The sequence below is a fragment of the Mugil cephalus genome, chromosome 11 (genome assembly GCF_022458985.1).
Source record: "Mugil cephalus isolate CIBA_MC_2020 chromosome 11, CIBA_Mcephalus_1.1, whole genome shotgun sequence".
In the NCBI taxonomy this organism is placed as follows: Eukaryota; Metazoa; Chordata; class Actinopteri; order Mugiliformes; family Mugilidae; genus Mugil; species Mugil cephalus.
Window position 1 is genome coordinate 4,811,400 of NC_061780.1, and position 20,699 is coordinate 4,832,098.

Here is a 20,699-nt window from a genome sequence, read left to right on the forward strand (position 1 = left end):
ATAAACATCCTCTTACCTACTGGTTTTGTTAGTGAATTTTATTCTAAAATTATTCTCTGCCTTTGTTTGACGTATTACATAATGCAGGTCTGTGCAGCAGCTGCAGTGCCTCACAGTGTACCAAAGGTCTGCTCACAGTGGATGGAGACAGAAAAAAACAAAAAAACAACAACAGCATACATGTGTGTCCCAACCTGACATTCACAGGGCCGGTGCTTGCTGGTGAGGTTTGGGAATCTGCCTCTGTGGCTTGGACCAAACTTTTGTCCTCTGCACTCACTCTCATCTGAGGTCAAGGAGTTGTGCTTGGTTGTGGAGCGCTCCCTCATACTGTCATGTAATAAAGCCCCTGAGCAGAAAAACGTGGCCTTGTTTTTCCAGAGTCCGGGGTAAGATGTGACCGCTGCTCAGATTCAACCCCCATTAAAACCCTTTGTGTCCTGAGGATGACTGAAGACAACCCCAACGTTGAATGACTTACCAGTGTACTGCTTAGTATTCTTATAAAACATATGTGACACTTTTGTTGTGATATCTGACGTATCTGAAAAGCCACTAGAAGAAATGTCTTAAAGAAAAAAGACCTCACGCTGATAAGTGTAGCAAATGTTCTGTATGTAGTCAACTTGTGTTCACTCTGCTTCACGCCCACACTGCATTTCACACATTCAGTGCAGAATGTGCTAGTACAAACAGTTTGTTTGTTGTCCCCCTTCACATTCATTTTAAATTTGAAGAGTTTTGTGTGGTTTTGGAGTTAAAACAGTCCATTAATGTGGGAGTACAGGAATGTGTTAAATCCCTATAAAGAAATTCAGACTTGAACATCCTTGCAGACACAAAAGTATTGCTAGTAACATTTTTTTGTCTGATTATGGTTTTGAACTAAGGACATATGTAGATTGCCCAAAATGCACTGTATGCAGTAGTTTTGGTGAAGGAAGGTTATTCGAATAACATGTGTTAGCATATTAGCTTGCTCTTTTGGCTTGCATACAGAGAAAGAATTTAAATGTCTTTGCTTGTAATACTGTTCACAAATTCTGAGGTGTAGCGAGAAAGCCTGAGGCCTTCAAGCAAGCCCTTGGCAGCAGAAAATGTGGAAAAATGAAGGGAATTGCTCTGAATAAAGACTTCTCTTTGTTTTTACGATAACTTCTTAAACCATTTCTTAAAATCTGACTTTGAGGTTGAGTGGTGCGTCTGTGTGTCAGTGGTGAAAAGAGATAATGAAGGAGTTTTAGACTGCAGGACGAAGGATGGAAAAACAGCTGTATCAAGTGGTAACAGGATTCAAGACAACAATGCAGTGCAAAACACAGTTCAGTGATTCTCCAGCGATTGTTTGGAAAGATCAGCAGCGAGAAAGACAAAGAAAGAGGGATCAAATGAGTCAAAACTGTTGACAGGAAATGAAGAGCCTCGTGATTACTATTGTGCTTCAGTGAGATTGATGGTGGTCTACAGTAAGGTTTCAATGGAAGACGTGAATGAATCAGCACAGGTTCATGAAACAAAGGAGAATTAGGGGTAAAAAGAAAGATGGAAATTTGCTGACCATGCATGCTTTTCTTTAACCAGTGTTACACTGACATCCACACAGGCACGTTGCTTTGCATGATGAAGAGGTTGAGCATTACTACAGCCCTTTACTGCTGGCAGCTGGGCAGCTCTATTGGAACAGTTGTTTGGAAATGTCATGGTCGGAATGCAAAGAGTTCGAGGAGTGGATTGACCGTGACTGACTGCAAGTGTCAGTGAAAGATTTAGCGAAATGAAAGGAACAGTCCAGTTCTGACTTCAAATAGAAAAATAGTTCAAATCTAATTATTATCCATCTGACATCAGTCATTTGAGACAATTTACAGCTCCCAGGAAAAGCAACAATAAAGAGTCTCAAAAAATATGAAAGGAACGTGTAATGAAATGGTTGAGGAGAAGAAATGAAAGTCACAAGCGTGTGATAAGTGTGGTCACCAAGGACATCATCGGAAGGCAATCCAGCTTTTTGTGACGTTTGAATATAACTGGTTGTTTGATATACTAGAAAATACAGGAAATTAGATTGTTGGTAGAACAGAAGCAGCGGCTGATCATAAATTATTGGGCACATAGTCAAAACGTCTCAGTTTAAACGTACTACACGGTCAATACAATTACAAGAGAAACCTGTAGTTATGGTTTAAATTAGTTATTATATTATCTATTATTCTTTTTATCTTACCTTGTGCCTTTATGTTCAAAATCTACTGTGATCTCATAATACGAAGAAGGATGCATGAATTTCTGCTGATAATGCCCATTTACTGACGTCACTATCTTGTCAAGTGTCTTGCAAGATGAGAAGTGTTCTATGTATGCATGGCTCCCTCTTGTGGTTATTCTGTGTATTGCAATTTCATTTTAAGTGAACCAGAAGACCAGAATCTGTAGTTGTGCAACATTTCTTCACCTCTACTATTTCTTCATCCCAAAATAAATAAATAAATGACAACCTGAAACAAGGGCCGTGTCGAGCTCTGAACTGAAGACACTACTTGGATGAGGGGCAAAACCTCCTCAAAAACCTCTGCAGGCTAGACTTGTTTCAGCTTGTTATTCTTTTTGTTTTGTTTTTTGCTTTAATATACTTTGATATGAATTTCCTTCAGACACCTCCTCATTTTTCAGTATATTCTACAAATAAGGACCCCTCTAATCATACAAAACAGTCATACAAATATGATGTGATTCTTCTAAATTTCAGTATTCTTATTCATTTTTTTTCACTCATTTGCTCGTCCCTCTGAAAGTACGTGGTAACAGAACCACAGACACCCTCAAGTCAACTGCACATAAATTATTTCTTTGTTCCCATGTAGTACTGATTAGATTCAAAAGGTGGCAGTACATATCAAGTCTTGCCCTTACCGCCATACATGCGTCTTCTAAACTTTTGTTATACTGTATCAGCAGTGTCTGACCCTTGTCACCTAATGCTCAGACATGCTCAACTTTCTTGCATTTGTTAAAAACATTTTCCTTGGATCTCTCTGCAGCTACAGACGACGAACTTCACTGACTCGCTCAGAGGCACATAAATGTCTGGGACTAACATGCAACATAAAACCCAAGCCACTACACTTCATGCCACCCAGATGCTTCAGTTTGGATTTCCATTTCAACTGACTGATGTCTTTTAACTATTATCAGATCCAGATTTGTCTTTCTCGCTAAGAGTGTTGGCCTACCCAAAACATGAAATAGTTCTGTTATTTTTGATTTAGCAGTGCTGCATTTATAGATATCTGTTGCTGATCAAACATGCCAGGCTGTCAGCGTTGATGTAAAATTCCCTGGAATACTTTCGAATCGATGGAGGACCATTTCTCTTTGTGGATTTCCAGAATCAACCTCTCAGATCTTGAGCCACGGAGAGAGGATGTTTGTAAAAGTTTACGGGTGGAAATTATCATGGATGAGTGGGTTTGCTGATGGGACATCTGTCAAGGCTAATCTTGAAAGAGCTGGAAGGCACATTGCTGGGAGACATAGACCAGTATAGGCTTTTACTGGTGACTCCAGTGGCCTCATGTACCCTAGACCTCTTGTCCACCGCTCTGATTGGATTTCAGGACTACAGTATATTTGGTAGACATTTTCTGTTAGATATATGCTTAATCCACAAGCATATAAGAATGTATCTTTTTTTGCCTACCTCAAGCAGACGGACTCCCCCCATATGAGCCGCTTCCTGCTCTGGGTTTCTTCTTGCCACCCTCGTCTTAGTGCTTGCTCTGTGGTTTCTCAGGCTCTGGGTTCTATGAACCGCTTTGAGAGAATTTGGATTATTATTGTTATGACACCTGCTCCATTCACTGATGAAGACCATGATGGAAAACACATTTAACCAGCCAGCTGTTTGTAAGATTATAACAAACTATAAACAGCATTTACAAAAAAAAACTATAGAACATTGATTTAGTAGTTTTCTGGTGGTAACTTAATTTTCAGATTTGGTTTAGTGATCTTCCCCTTTGGATCTGTAATTGTACGTTTACGCCAAGAGGACATTGACAGGGTGTTCCCTATTGACGTGGTGTGCTCCCTGGGGTCTGGCTTGAAAGCCAAACTAAAGTAATGAAATCATTCAGTATTAAGGATCTTGGCAAGTCAAGGGCACCCATACACTCCAAAGATTTACCATTCATTTCTCTTGGAATACATGGGAGTGGGGAGCGAGAGAGTGAAAAAAAAAGAGAGAGTGGGAGGTGAGGGAGAGCTTCGTCCAATGGAGCCAGGGTAATAATTTATGGTCAGGAAGAGCGATGAATGTGTAATTTACGGTGCATACTCTACCATTCCCCCCCTGCCCTCCCTTTTGGTAATGAGAAACGGCTGTTTTGTTGTGGGGCCAGTGCATGGTATACCCCCTCCCTTCTGGCTATGACACACCATTAGTTTTTATTTCTGTCTCTGCTTTTACGACCCCTGCCCAGGCGCCAGCATTTGGCCAGTGATCGGGACCATCACGCCATCTAAGCTCTTCAACCTCCTAAGATGGCTTCCATACCATAGCTGCCGAAGGCGTTTGAAGTGGATAGCAACGTACTCCTGGCACAAGTCTTTATTTATCTTTATTTTCATGTCAGAGAATACACAAATTCACCAAGATGGATCATCCTTTTCATATATTTGCTTGCAGTCGTTTGTCGTTCCTTTAATACTAACACTAATAACTAATAGTTATAATAGTCTTAATGTTGGTTTGGGCTATGACAGCCCGGATATTATATATTATATTTTGATTATGGAGGAAAGCAAAGGAGGCAAAATAGCTACAGTAAGGTCTGATAGGGCAGAAACAAAGCCAGAGTGGATAGATAAAAAAATGACACGTTGTTAACACATCAGCAAGAAACTAAGAGGAGAACACGCCGCAAATGTGGATTATAATTCCTGTGTGTGACCGTAACTACGACGAATTAGAGGAGATCAAAGTTGAGCCACAAAATCAGTGAATTACGATGAAAGTTTACATTCTGGTTTGCGTGCTCCTTCCAAATAAATTTGACAAAGCAAGGGATTTGTTTAAAACCAGCATGAGTTAGACTGATTGTTCCTACTTGCCCCAGAGTCCACAACCAACAAGAAAGAATTGACCAAAAGTAAACAAATAAGACCCAAGTTGTGATAAACTAAGTCAAGTCACCATCAGTCACCAGAGTCGTGTCAATAGACAGCGGACAACAGTGGATCGGTTTTAGGTCAAATAAAAAAGCCAAAAATCAAACAGACTTGGTGCAAAATCAGTGCATGAAATGTCATCAGCTTCATCTGAACTTTATTTAGGCTTTCATAGAATAAGCTATACATGATGATGCTAATACTTTGTACGTTTGATGATAAACACAGTCTGACATATTCAGTATCACAATCCATAGTATGAATGAATAATGTAGCGTGTACCTTCTCCTAAACCCAAGATCTTGTTTAAGACAAACACACCCACATGTCATAAAGCCAGCTTTTTGAGTATACATTTGTAAAACGCTATGATTGTTGGAAACATTATAGTTGTGCAAAATCCTAAGACCCAGTGGCAAACATACTTATTACTGGACAGCGGATGGTTTGATGGCTTATATAATAATTAGTGGCTTGTATTTATATTTGATATATCACTGTGCATTTACACTTCCTTCCTCTTGTTTCCCGGACCATATTCCTTCAACCTATGAGACCAGTATGAACACATATGTGCAAACGTCAATACACATGTACAAATAACTAAGTTCCGTCAACAAACATCTTGAATCCGTGCAGAAATGCATATTAACGTACGCAGACTTCAGGTAGAGACACACACTAAGACGCACACACACACACGAACACACATGTATAGACTCCTGCACGCAATAACATGCAGCCTTGTACCGCGCAAATACTCGTTTCTGTGCAGAGATATTTTCAGATACAAGCATCAACATTTAATTCAAAACAAACACTAACCTATCAAATGGCAAAAGTTTGCATCGAGAGACCAGAGGAGGATATGATTTGCGTTCACACTAATCCTCCTCTGCATCTACTCTCATGCTTGTTTTGTCCGCTCTTCATAATGATAGACATAGAAGACCTCCTGTCCTCAACACCACAAATGATTTCCAGTGCCTTTCTTTTAGTTTCATCTCACATCAGGAAATAAAGGTACCAAGACGTAACACTATTCATAGTCTTTACGTCACACGTGGTGACTGTTGAGAAAATTAATCTGTCACCTCTCACAAACAAAATAACAAACAAAGAACAAACTGTAATTAAATCAGACTGGAAACAATATGTCTTTGACCAGAGGAGACTTAAGAAACCCTTCATTCATTAGCAAGCTTCCAGCTTTAATGCTGTGCTTCAAACACAGGATTTGTTGTTAGTATAAAAGTGACACATGGTCAGTCCATGACACACACTATCTTCAATGTGGCTTTTCTATCCAATAGTGATCCCTTACACTCGAACGAAATTCTGCAAGTCTTTCAGAGAGCCACAGTCTCCGCAAGATATGTTCAGCTATTCAAAAATCTTCAGGAAACATTGTGTGTTGCAGCAATCCTCCAGTTCTCTTTGCATCTTCTACAATGCAGCGTAGCAGCATGAATCCATTCCTTCAGCCCTAATCTTTGTCCGTGGCTGGTGCTGCTGGGTGAGGAACTGTCTTTCGGCCTCATCCAGCAGGTGTTGGACTTTAGGTGACAGAGCTGGTTGTGATGCTGGGAGCAGTGGTCGTCCTGCTCTGGCCTTTTCTCCGCTTTCCACCTCCCCCTCCACCTCCCCCTCCACCTCCTCCTCCACCTCCACCTCCACCTCCACCTCCACCTCCGCCTCCCCCTCGATTACCATCTTTGCCTTCTCGTCCTCGCCCACGTGCATTCTCCCTCTCTCTCCTGCTTGCATCGTCTTGTCTGTCTCCCTTATTCTTCTTCTCTGAAATGACAATATAGAGAAAAAATAGCATGGTATGGTATAGTATAGTATAATATAGTATAGTATAGTATAGTATTGTATAGTATTGTATAGTATAGTATAGTATAGTATGGTATGGTATGGTATGGTATAGTACAGTATAGTATAGTATAGTATAGTATAGTATAGTATAGTATAGCATAGTATAGTATAGTATAGTATAGTATAGTATAGTATAGCAACACGGTAAAAACAGGAAATGAATGGTTGATAAGAGATGCATGTTGCATTAATACAGGCTAAACAAAACAAAGTAGTCATATGTTCAATCTAGAGTCATTCAAAATACCCAACATAATGCTATGTCTAGCAATGCTGACTGGATATATAGCACTGTCTGTATTTATATAATGCTTTTCTAACCAAACACAAAGAGCTTCGTAACAGTTTCTTAGTCACACACTCGCAGACTAATCGCAGCAGAGCCCTAGTACGCAAGGCCCTGCCCAGTGGGAGCGCCTTAGGCCACAGTGTCACGCTGGAGCACGTGTGAAGGGGCTTGCGATTGGTGGACCCACTGCACCGCTTGAGCCACAAATACCTGCAGAATCACTGTGACATTCTCATTTGTATTTCTGAGTAAAATATCTTAAAAAGCATTAGATGCATTTCCTGGTAAGAGGATACAAACATCTGAGGACCATTGTACACTCACACTAATGATCCATTTACCTGTCCTCTAATGTCCACTTGCTTCAGTTTTGACGATAAGGAACTGTTAGTATGCTAATATGTACACTGAATGCATGTTAGTGCTTTCCTAGCATGCTAGCATTACAGTGTTAGCATTAGGTCAAAAACCATAGTAATTAAGAAGAGCCTCGTAGAGTTGACATCCTTGCTACAGGCTCTTAGTCTGTTTAATTTCTATTTCAACAGCTACTCAATCCAGTGTCCCACTTGACACGCTCTCTAACCTCCCTTGAGCTCCTCTCTGCTTGTACTCCAACATTCAGATTCACACCTGTCACACATTCTGAGAGCATAATTGCACTCGAGACACACATCCATCACAGTGCGGTTAATTTCCACAAAATCTGTTCAAGGGGGCTTCGGTGTGCTGTTCATTTTAAAAATTGCAGCACGTGTACTGAATGTAAAAGCACAGAGGACAGTGAGTGATAATTTTCTGTCACATAAATCACCTTAAAATCACTTCTGGCATAATGAGTTAAACATTGTCAAGGGCCCACTGATGGCCTGTAACAAGGTGAAGAGCTGTCGTGAAGTGGGAAATGGACATTATGTCTAGTGTCAGATGGCTGTTGTTTATGCAGCACTCAGAAGTATTTGGTTTTGTATATCTGAGGGAGGGTAGTTACGCTGGAGGATGTTTGTTATGAACTTGTGTGTTGAGAGTCTCTGCACATCCTGAGAACTGAGTGAACACGTGCCAAGGGCTGGACAGTGTTCACTACACAGCTGACAACAGGAGAGCTTATGGCGCCACCATGTTTGTCTTCTGCTATGCAGCAATAAATGTCGGTCTGTGTTTATCTGCCTACCAGAATTTTTTAACTCGTCGTACAAACAGTTGTGTTTTTTTGGTGGAACTGCAGACTAAAACAAGAAACCCAAAAGGTATAACATTTCCCAAACTTCAACAAAAACACATTTTCCACAAAGCCAGTGAAAATCATTACACACTGATGTAGATTTGATGTAGTCAAATGTGGACAGGCCTAACACAATAACATTTACTCACCGCTGACCCATGCAGAGTCACAGCTGCTCTGCTATCAGCTGAAAACTACAGCAGAAGGCTCAGTCCCACACAGTAGTGCACACACAGGAATAACACATATTTCTCTGAGCCATTAGTGCCTTAATCACTGAAAACTAGTTTGTTGAGTTGGCACAAACTGTATAAGATCCTGTCCAATATGCTCATCATTTACGTCCTGAATCAATAAACATATTCTGAGCTCCAATGGCACCTATTCAAACAAACACTTAATACTGAGCAGTAATTGTTTCAATTTAAATCAATGAGGCAGAATGAATGGGAGTGCAGCCTGAGTGAGGTAAGAGTCCTCAGACACACTCCGCAGCAGCTGAGCTGATGTGCTTACAGTGTAAGGACTTAATTACTTCTATAACAAATCACTAATGGAGCCAAGAGAGGGGGACTCCATCAGTTTATGACAACCCTGATTGCACACCCTCTCCATCCAAGCTAAACAGTTTTGCCTGACAAATGCAATAACACATCCAGAAAATTCTGTTTTCGCGTGAGACCTTTTTGTAGCGCTTCAGGAAAAGGGGAGGGGGGCAATTCTGCAGCCAAATCAACACAAAGCGTGAGATCTGCAGACCACTAAATCACTAATGTTATACAAGGTCTGGCCCCTGTGTTTTTATATAGCCAGCCTGCCAGCCAACTCCCACAGATGAATCCACAGCTGCGCTCGTATGCACAGTTTACCCACGAGAAGTAGTTCACTGGAATCACGGTACCATCACCCATGAGCTGCCTCACAGAGACAAAAATTCATTGCCATGAGTTTGGCAGCCAGACGCATCTTGGTATTTAGTGGCAGAATAGAAGAAAAGCTAGACTGAAAAGCAGCACCAACAGTGGGCTGTTTCACCATCCACACAGCTCCGATGACCAATCACAGGTGAAACCTCACATGTCATTGTTGCTTTCTCTGATATGTCCTGCCTCTGTTGCAAGTTTGGAAATTTGGCAGTCAGCATAGCCGTTTGTATAGGCGAGTTTATAATATTTCATTGTTAATTGCTCTTCTGAACCGAATGCTGAAACTGTTTCCACGGAGCAGGCATGACACGGAGTAAATTAGCTTCTCATTTGTCAGACTGCACTGTCACAGCCCATCCAGTGAGGAGCCCGCTGAGCAAATACCAGCCTCCCTCCCTCCAGACATTACCACAGACCTATACGGAAACATGTCTGATTAGATTCGGTTCTTAGGGCCCTAAAGAAAGTTTGAGAAGAATGCTAGAATATGCAAGCCTCCTCCATGTTTACTCACATATATCAAGACATGCCATGTTGCAACATCTCTACTGATGCCAAAACTGAGGAAATATTGTTACGCAATTCCGCTATGCCCGAAATCCCCTAAGCGTGCCACTGTCCAATAAAGACTTTAAGTACTGCTCGTTCACAGTTCTCTCAGTTCTTGTAAATAAGTTACAGCTCTGGTGAACTGGCACATTATGCAAAATATATTATTATATTGGGGCATTTATAGACAAAGACATTTGCAAATGAGTCTTGATTAGGACTAATCCCGTTGCAGTTAAAAAAAATAAGAATCCCACAATGAGGAATTTCACGCTTAAGCAGCTCGACAACAACTGCTGACACATTTTTGACTTATTTGCCTCACATCTAAGAAACAAATATTTAAAATCACATAATAGGGATCATTGCTGTTTTTCTTGCACTCAATTCGCTCTGGACGAATTTGGCCAGATTCGTCACTTAATGGCTGCAGAGGCCAAGAGCAACTAATAAGCTGTTATAAAAGTTGATAATAGCCACTGACTGTTGAGAATGATTGTTAACCTGCTGGAGAGCAAGCTGCTGTGTGGATGAAAAGAGCCCAAGCAAACATGTCACGGCCGTGTAAACCTCGCGCTTCAACGGTCTTCAGGACAAATAGCTCTTCCTAGCTCTGATCCGTGTCCAGCTTTGCAGTGCGTAATGTCCGCCCTTCATCTGCCTGGCTCGTGGATGAAGTTTATTGTTTACACGCTGAAAAGTCAGGAGTTTCTCTATCCTTCTGTGTGCTCTGCCAAACCAAACCCAATCAACGCGCTGCAGGTCACAGACACAGTGAAGGAATGCAGGCCTTTGAATACTGAGCAAGGGCTCCATCAGTCATCGCGCTGAGGCACTTCGTAAAACACATGCGGTGTACGCTCGTTCATCTGCTGTCTAAGCACGGTCGTCTGATTTCAAAGCTTTAGCAAAGTGACCTTTTTCTATTTATAGTCGCTATCAAATATGATTTTGTCTTCAGTTTTCTTTGTTTTACCTCTCACACAAGGCGTCTTGGTCACACTGCACTTCCTCCTTTCTGTGTCTGGAGCGCAGGCTTGTGAAGGTACAAAGGCAGGGGACGTGTCCGGACTGTGAACCTGCGGAAGGGGTAGCCGAACCCGGGACTGGGTACCCTTCTTAAATCCACATGTTTTGTTCTTCTTCATACAAGAACCCCACTCACTCCACTCACCAAGTTCACACTCTGAAGTAGGCTGACCTGGAAATAGAAAAGAAAGACAAAAAAAGTGGAAAGGTGGTAAGTCAGTGGTCCAACTCCAATATTTCGTATGTGAGTCACAGTCTTAACGTTTATTTTTATTGATGAGCAGTTTAGCTCAAAATAATGAGTTTAGGTCACAAATCTTTTTTTTCAAGGAACCTCAAAATGAACCAGACTATAAAGCCATTAAATATACAGTGTATGGGCCACCTTGAGCATGGTCATTTAAATGAAAAGTTCCTTTCAGGGCTGCGAGTTTCTCTGTTAATGCTGCTGTTTCTACACTGTGACCGAATTATCTGCCAAAAACAATAAACAACAGCAAGTGAAGATCAAGATATTTCAGTTTTTCAGTCTCTGGGCCAAACGACTGAAGATGGCTGATAAGATGAAGTAATAAGTGTAGTTTACACATTACAGCAGGCTGTTTTCAGTGATGCAGTGTGTAAGTTTTGTATACGGTCAGAGGTCACTCACCAACACACTCCATGGTCTCATTGGCGGTGCGCTGGCCTGGAGGGCAGCTCACATAACATCGCCCACTGTGTGAATACAAGCCCTCCTTACATTTTGTGCAAAAATTGCGATTGAAACACGCTTCACAATTGTCTATCTTACATTCTGAAAAACACAGGGAGACAGAAAGATTGGATCAAACAGGGATCAGGTCAGTTTAAAGTCACAATGAGTCTGGTTTTGTTTTTTTATTTCTTCATTAAACACATAAATAGGTATTCTTCTAATGGAAAATTAATTGTTCTCATTCACAGTCCTCGAGAGAGCAGGCAATGTCTACTGAGATGTGGTTATTAGTGATTAAACAATCTGCAGTCCCTGTCAGGGTGGTAACACTCATCTCTTGTAAACACATGCACCACAGGCTCTGTTCTTTTGGAAAGCGGGTGCGAGGGAGTACAGCCAGGAGTCTACTGCTTTAGTGGATTTCTCAAGAATGGGTTTCTCCACACCTCGGACTCATTAAAACCCCTGACTCAAACAAGCAACTTCTTGAAATCTGGATTAATTACAAACACAACAGGATAAAAACCAGACATCTTAAAAAGCTCCCAAAAGCTCAGGTTACACGATTAAAGACACTTCCTTGTTCACCTAATTCATTACATCTGACTGAAACATTGGAGGCAGATGGGCATCTCCAAATCCAGGTCTGGATTTCTATATTAAAATGTGTCCAGATCCAAATTTGAAATATTCACGCGTACTAAACTCACAAATGTTTCCTCTGCAGCTGATTGGATGCCACAATGAGAAATTATCTAACATCAAAACGCTGAGTCGGATCCTTATGTTCTTGCCTCCTGCTCCTAATTACTTTTTTTAAGTGCCTGACAGCTAAATTTGACAGCATTGACATTTGCAGCCCTATAATGTAAGACAAATGTTGCTAACAAGACATTCTGGGATGACATGTATCAAGCCATGATGATTGGATAATAACCCAGGTTAGCCACTGAGGGCCTCTGAAAAGAATTTGTTGCAGAAACTCAGCCCCCTCTGAAACAAAGCAGCACAGTGAAAGAATGCCGCATTTAAAAAAAAAAAAACTGAGAGAATGGGAATGCTTTCACCCTGATCTACTGGAATTCAAAGATCATAGATAATAAATCTGTTTATGTTATTTGTGCAGATAAAAACTAGATACTTTACTCAAAATAAATCCTTCTGTGTAATCCATACAGTTAATTTAGAATGAAATAAAGATTCTAGCAGATTTGTTGGGGTGTATAACAAACATGGATTTTGGCCTGGCATGAACCGTGCACACGAAGACCAAATAAAAAAACACAGACGTCCCCTCAAAAACAGACAAACAACACATTTGAAATGTTTTTGTTGGGATTTTGTTCAGATCCTGTTTGCTGCCCAAACATAAGGGGAAACAGACAACACACAGAGTTGCTGGGACTCCTCGGCTACAACTGCGGGATCAGTGCCATCAGAGCCAACAAAGTAGATTTGGTTAGTGCCGTGAGTGTGGTCGCCCGTTTGCCCACCTTCCAGATGAGCCAAACCTGCTAATAGCCATAATGAGAACCGTCTTATATAAAAATTCCTCCAGTTTAGTAAATGTGTGGTATTTTTGTGCCTCTTTCCCCTGGGATAAGTAACAATTACAAAATCATAAATATATTTGATTGTTTCTGACAGCATACAGTGACAAGGGGGTAGATCGTATTCACTCACAAACATGATCGAATTAGTGATCTATGTTGTTGTGTAACAATGAAACAACATAATGACACATGAGAAAATAAACAGATTAACGCAAGATCCCTGTTTCCTCCATTAATACTTTATTGTTCTCACAAAGTGGTGATGGAAAGTGTAAATATTGAAATAAAATACACAATACAAAACGCGATCTGGGGTGTCCCAGTACTCCCATGTCATATTAAACATAAACAGGAGGTGATCAGGCAAAGATAAACTTCCACTTGATTTGACACCAGCTGTCTTTTACAGAGTAAGCTGGAGCCTTTGTATATTTGGAAGATTCGACATGTGTACGTACAAATTGAATGTGCCATATGTACCGGTGACCCCTGCAGGGTCAAGAGTAACACTCACGGGTGCATCGGTTGTTGCCTTCTGGGTTCCTCATGCCAAAGTATCCCACAGGGCAGGAGGCGAGGCACACGCCTATCTGACGGATGTCATTGCGCTCCAGGAAGATGAAGAGCTTGGGCTTGCATTTAATGCAGCCGTTATACTCAGAGCATCGGTCACAGCCTTTGGGGCAAGATGGTGGCCCCTCCGTACTAACTGTGGAAGCATAAGGTAAACAGCAGAGAGGAAGAAAAAGTCATGTTGAGGATAGGAACTGAACAGAATGACGTACCATCACATAAAACATAGTTTAATTGGGAAATAAAAAGGGGGGATTTCTTGACAATCAGACTGTGAGAGCAACATCAGAGAAGTGCAATATTTTGTTGGCATCTCCACAGCCAGTCATAAACAAAGCCGCACGCTAATTATCTAACAGACAGGGATTAAAATCTTGCATCTTAATCTTAAATGGAGCCATGCCAAACATCTTTGTGTGAGCAGTTACTCACTGTTTACTTCAAACTGCACACCAGAGATCCTTAACAGATTTTCTTTTGGAGAAACCCAGGTAATTAGGATTGACAGTCGACCAAGAGACCGTCAGAATTAGGCTAACTAACACCGGGGTTGGTCCGAAATGGCCTTGGAACTAGAAAACTGCGACAGTAACATGAATGGCCTAGCCTGCAGCTTGATCTATTGTTACTGAAGATGCGCTTACACGTCCCTTAGATCCAGACATCCAAAAAACACGTACAAACAAGCAGCTATCTAATTTATTTCTAGGAAAAGTGTGGAAGTAGACATCCTTTTTCTACGAAGCATCCTGAGACAAAACAACAGTCATCTGTGTTGATTCACGGTCCTCAGCTGTAAATATACAGCAATCAATCTGCCATGCTGCCTGCCAGAGATAAGTCAGATGGTAAAAGCGTTAAAAAGGTTCTTTCATGAACCAATTACTCCACGTCTGAGTCACGGTAACCGGCAGCAGTAACAGCTAGGTCTTATAGGCCGCTATCACTAATAATGATACAAGTCCTGATTGCTCTGGGGAGTCATTTTTAACCACAGCAAACAGGAGTTTAGAAATCCAAGAATGTAATGTTGTAAAACATTTTTGCAACTGAGAGTTTCTGCGGTCTGAAACATAAAATATGTTGCTACGTCTCCTCTCCTTTTTGATGATTTCAGTTTGATCTTTGCATGACACTGAACTCGTTCGGAGAGAGAGACAGAGAGAAAAACAAGTCCCTCTGTCCACAGCAATTTGCCTACCAGGGGGGATGTTTGAGGAGAACTGAATGTGACTCCATTAAAGACGTTAAAGCTTTAATTCAGACGGGTAAATTACAAACATCTTCCCTATCTGGAGGGGGAAAGTCTCAGCAGACTGTGATAATATAGAGGGCACTCATGTATATGGTGACTGATCCCAATCCTTCTGTCTTCATTACAATACCACAAGATGAACCGCAACAGCATCACTGTGTGTATATCCTGCATGTGAGTGAACGACACACACTGCGAAAATATTCCATTCCTGCAACACAAACAGCTCTTCCTTCCCGGTTTGTGTGATTTTAATAACATCACATCTGTCATGGTCTTATATGAAATCTGCCTGAGAGAGGTTGGGCTGAGCTTGGCATTGGCCGAGAGCTCATTGTGTGTAAAGGAACAATTATTTCAAAGCTGGCTGGAAGATCTGCACCAGAGCTACGAGGCTCAGAGATAAACTGCAAGTCGACCTGTGTGCCGCCTTTGTGGTCGCGTGATGTCAGAAAAATCCCTACAACAATATCGGCAGCATGGATCACTTGAGAGCATAGAAGAGCCAGGTACTCATTCCATTACGTGCCCATGCAGCCAGACACGGAAGAGCCTGAGAGTAAATCCATCAAATCTCCTCTATAAACAACTCTAACGCCCCTAAAAGTTTTACATAAACCAAGAGAGGAGTAATCTTAAAAATTGGGAGAGAGATGAGTCATGCTGGGGAAACACGGAACCAAACAAAATATGCCTAGAAAAAACAAATAAGACTGAGGAGAAAATAAACAAAAGGTTATCTTTACTTTGCTTGTTAAATGTTTACCAGACATACTACGCCGTGACTCAGACCGCAGAAACTAAAAGCAGCCGGGCTGCATTGGAAGAGAAGACAAGGTCAAAACAAAACCGACAAAGTGAGAACTCACCCCTTCTTTGTCTTCTCGCCTTGGAGAGCTTGAGGACATCGCTGTGACCCATGGAGCTGAGAAAGACCATTGCCAGCACCACCAGTCCTAGGTGCATAGTCCCTGTTGCCTTCCAGGCTATGCAGGGTCCCCCCCTGCAACCAGATGGATCAGGTGGGGGGTCCCCCTTCCTGTGTGGGACAGGTGGATCCCTCTGCTACTGGGACTGAAGATCCCTCGCCACTCCTGTAGTACCGCTCTCCCTCCGGTGGTGTCAGCCTGTCTCTCCCCTCAGTCTCTCTGTGTCTTTCACTCTAGTGACTAATGCATTTGTGAGTCTGTGTAGTGGAGTGTGATGCTGCGGCAGCAAGTCCAAACAAGCCGAGGGCACAACAAGACATCACACCGGTGGTAGTAGTGGCAGTAGTGGCAGTGGCAGTGGCAAAGGGAATGAACAAAGCGGAGCTGTAGGATGGAAGGGGGAAGCACAGGGATATGCAGCGGATAAAGAGGAGGAGATTGCTAAACTTCTAGTGGGTCAACCCATCAAGCTTTGGGGTTCGCTGTCAGCGTGAGTTCCCAAGCATGTGATCCGTAAAAAGGAGGCGACGGCAGATAATGGTTTGTAGATTGACAAGAAGATGGACGCAAGTTTTGGCCATGCGTGACTACACGTTTGCTCGGACCAGGACCAGCTGTGAAAAAAACAGGGACAGACAAGAAAGAAAGACGGCACGTTTAGGAGCAGCGTTGTTAAAATCTGTGAAAGAGGAGATTAATGTTTGAAATCTGGGGAAATGGACTTATTCACTTTCTTGCGAAAACCAAACAAACATGTAATGGCTTTGTCGTGGCTTTATGATAATTATAAAGTAAATGTTTGGGTAAATCTTTATCCAAAGGTGATAAAATCTGCCTTCACACACCACTAAAGCTCACTCAGTAGCACATCATATCACTACAAGATAATGGTGAAAAAAATGAACAAGTTGCAGTCTTCTGCAAGATTATGTGTTATTATGTTCATTACTTTTATTTATTGTCCAGATATATAAAAAGCCCTTGGGTCTGCCAGTTTTCTGCCAAACTAATAGTTACGAAACCTCTCCAGAAGTTATAGCACCTGGCCAAGAAATACCCCCAATTTAAACCCTTGTAAAACCGCAAAGAATTTACCCTTGTATACACTTGTGTTTATGAACTTTGTATAGGTTATGTCTTATATCTCCCCTTGTATTTTACCATTGTATAGGTTTAGATTTTCCCAGACTTAATTGTAACTTAGTTTAACCAGCTGCAGGCCATATGTTCACATTTGTAGTTACAGATATGACAGTGGTATCAATCTTCTAATGTAATGCTGAGCAAGAAAGCAAATACGCCTCTGTTTAATTGATTCAGTGTGATGTATACAGTGCTATATTCCTCAACAACAAAAATCCCTGTAATCTAAATAGCTAAAGTCCTAAGTGGCTAAATAAAACGATTATTCGTGCAACAAGAAAACTAAACACCACTAACACTTTGCAGTCATGACATTTCAAGCTGTATTTAGCCCTGGATGAAAAATTGAACACATCTATCCTTTGGAAATGCAATAAAGTCAACTCTCCCTGGGAAACGCAACAGACTGGAGGCCTTTGTCATATTTGGTGCAGAGATCTTTTTTAGATAGTGTCATGCGCTGCCTGTATTTACAGCTCTTGTGTGAAGAGGACACACAGAACATGTTAGCATCTGAGCAATGGGAGGTCCTCCCTCGCAGCTCAATAAAGAAAAATAGGACCATATTTGGCCGTTGAGTTGGTTGTGCCTCTGAATCACACTAAGGACAATGCCATTTGGTGTGTCTAAACATTTCTGCAGGCAACACTGCATTCTTCGCAAAAGAATAAATCAAGAGGGACACAATAATTTGGGATTTCACCATATTCCTCTATTCCTTTTAGGTGGATGAAACCATAAAATGTTGAGCAACTAGAATGGGAGCTACGCCGAAAGTTATGACAAAACACAAGATAATCTTTCAGTTTCTAAAAATCACATCCATGTTTTTATTTTATTTCTTCAAAGCTGTACCCTATTTGACTGTTTGAACAAACCCTCTTAAATGGAGTCTTTTAGAGTCATTTCTTCATTCTTCTTCCCAGCAAAATTGATAGCATAGCTCTATACCTAAAATAGAACAGGGGTTCCTGTATCATTTACCAAATGGGAACCTGTTCAGACTCTTTCTGTTAATTTTCTTTTTAACACTTAATGACTCACTGACACTTGCAGGATGAAGTCATATTTACAAGAAAGAGGCAAAAGAGTGGTGGAGCCAATCTTCTGCAGCACCTGTTTTTTACTTGGGAGAACGGTGATTGGAAAATGAAACATGCTAAGTCTCTGGATCAGTCAGAACACAACCTTTCAAGCACTGAGTAACTCAAGACATGTGCCAGAGACTCTTTCATAACCCAGCACTCCCACGACTATGTGATACTGGCCAAAAGCCCACCTCAGCCCATCCATACACGCTCTCGGACTCTGAGATAAGAAACGGGATTGGGCTGCAGAGTACAGAAATCAGAGAGGCTTTTCAGTCCATCCCCACTGTATTTTTAACTAGTCCACATCACAAACAATCAATTCATTAGACACCTGCTTCAAATGTTCTCTGTCTCTGCTCCCTCATCCAAATAACTGTGCTAGGGCTGAGCCTAAAGAAACTAAGCCCAGCTCATCAAATAGTCAGGAGATTAAATTGCCTCCTTTGTAAGCAGCAACTTTGATCTATCAATTATTCAAATACTGAAAGGGAGCTCTCACACTGGGAATTTATCGAACTTGAGAAGGTGCCACAACTCTGAGCTCAGAGTTACAAATGCCTGTGGATGAACTTTGGGCCTCTAACTCCACCACTTGACATATTTAGGGGCTGAGCAAACATCCTCTATGTATATGTATAATGCGTGGCTATATACCACATTCACATACAGACCAAGTTGAAGGAAGGAGGGTAATGAAGCCATGAGCTCTGCTGGTGCAAACCAACCTAGTCCACAATGAAAAACAGAAAGAGAAGAACATGAAAAGATGATGCAGCACAAAAAGAAAAATGAGGTGTTGACAGAGACTATCTTAAGAAAGAAAGTTCAAGATTCAACAGCAGCTTTTAATGTAAACCTGCAAAAGACAAATAGCCTTTCTACATCATCTGAACACAGTGCGGAGAGACACCTGGCTGAACCGGCAGCATCAACAGAAACATCAGTTATTTTGGTAATGACTTCTTCCCCTCTGGCTTGGGGTGTTCAGAGAGTGAGATGTCAAATATGCAGCGACTGTAATACGTTCAAAACTCAGGTGGAGCTGAAAAACTGTTCTCCTTTTTTGACCAAAGCTCTGCCAATGTAGGACTGGTCAAAGTGTCATGTAGGACTGAAGCCTGAACAGCTCCAGCGGCTCAACTGTTGATTCTGCACTGATCAGTTAAGCAGAGGTCACGCCATCCTAGATTACACTTATTTGCGTTACACTGCTCTTCACGAAGAAGGAAAATCCCAGAACAGTCCTCCACCTGTCTGTAGCCGAGGACCTCTGCTGTCTCCTCCTCACTCTCCATTCCTGTCACTTTGAGGTTGTGGAGGCTGACATTTATGCAGCTCAATTGTACGTGCATGGGTGTGTGTGTGTGTGTGTGTGTGTGTGTGTGTGTGTGTGTGTGTGTGTGTGCATTTAACTTTAAAGTTCTTAACTGTTCAAGTGTCTCCACATTTTGATGTACCAAAATGAATACATTTATTTTGGATTTATTATTCCTGCAACCATTAGTTTAAGAAATAAAAACTACATCAGTATTGCTAAAGGATTTAAATGGGCCATTTAAGACGAAAGTGATAACAGTGAAATTAAACAATAATTAATTGGGAATAAAAGAAATATAGTAATCCTGATACTTCTACTACTAATAATAATAACAGTTTTATTTTATAATTACACATATGACGCCAAATTTATTTAAACATTTATTCGTAAAAAAACAACTGTCCACTCACCTGTACATCTGAGTCCCCGAATAAAGCTGCTCATTGAACGATCGGGACTGAGTTTCCTTTTTTATAAGGGAAAATCCGTTACTTGTTTGGTCACAAAAAAACTCCTCCTACAGAGTACCCTCATGCAACTTTTCCCTGTCATCATTTAAAAAGACATGTGATTTTTATCAGCTGTCACAATTACGAGGCAACTCAGGCTGCTTTAATGATGCTCGGGGCAGTACGTGTGTAACGGATTTAAGATCAATTCCTCCAACAGCGCATGAAATGATATATATAGGCTGTATATTCCGATGAAACGGGTCACCCTGACTGTTCTTCGACTTCCTATAAGTCAGAGCGTTTCCACTGACCGTCCTGCGAAGTGCGCTTTTTAAAATCCCCTGTGGAGCTGGAACTGCATCCAAGTCAGGCAAGTAGTTACAAAGCCGTGATATTTGCATCCAAACCTCAGCTTTGCCAGCGGGCATTACAGTCCCCGCCCCTTTAAATTTTCACTGAGAGATGAAAAACCTGCGGTGGACTTGTGCAAGTGTAGCTGTTTCCCAGCAAATTCACATTGGTTCCTCCTTTGATAATGTTTTCGCATATAAGACCTTAATCCTGGAGGCGCTTAAATCGTTAAAGGGGGGCTTTAAGGTGTCTTATTTCGTGACAAACACGGATGA

The 20,699-nt window shown here is 41.5% G+C and overlaps 1 protein-coding gene across 3 annotated transcripts; it reads right to left on the reverse strand.

Annotated features, from left to right (window-relative positions):
• Positions 1-5,292: 5,292 nt before the first annotated feature.
• On the reverse strand, positions 5,293-20,457 carry rspo1 (R-spondin 1). 3 transcript variants are annotated; one of them, XM_047599947.1, is made up of 8 exons: positions 20,385-20,448; positions 20,032-20,087; positions 18,971-19,028; positions 16,010-16,683; positions 13,827-14,021; positions 11,715-11,858; positions 11,010-11,234; positions 5,293-6,963 (listed from the first exon to the last, which is right to left on the reverse strand). In XM_047599947.1, the coding sequence occupies exons 4-8, from the start codon at positions 16,104-16,106 to the stop codon at positions 6,725-6,727; spliced, it is 900 nt and encodes a 299-aa protein (XP_047455903.1). In that variant the 5' UTR covers positions 16,107-16,683; positions 18,971-19,028; positions 20,032-20,087; positions 20,385-20,448; the 3' UTR covers positions 5,293-6,724. The 3 variants fall into 3 exon arrangements, with proteins under 3 accessions (XP_047455903.1, XP_047455901.1, XP_047455902.1); XM_047599945.1 differs by having other exon boundaries at positions 20,032-20,457; XM_047599946.1 differs by lacking the exon at positions 18,971-19,028 and having other exon boundaries at positions 20,385-20,447.
• Positions 20,458-20,699: the final 242 nt, after the last annotated feature.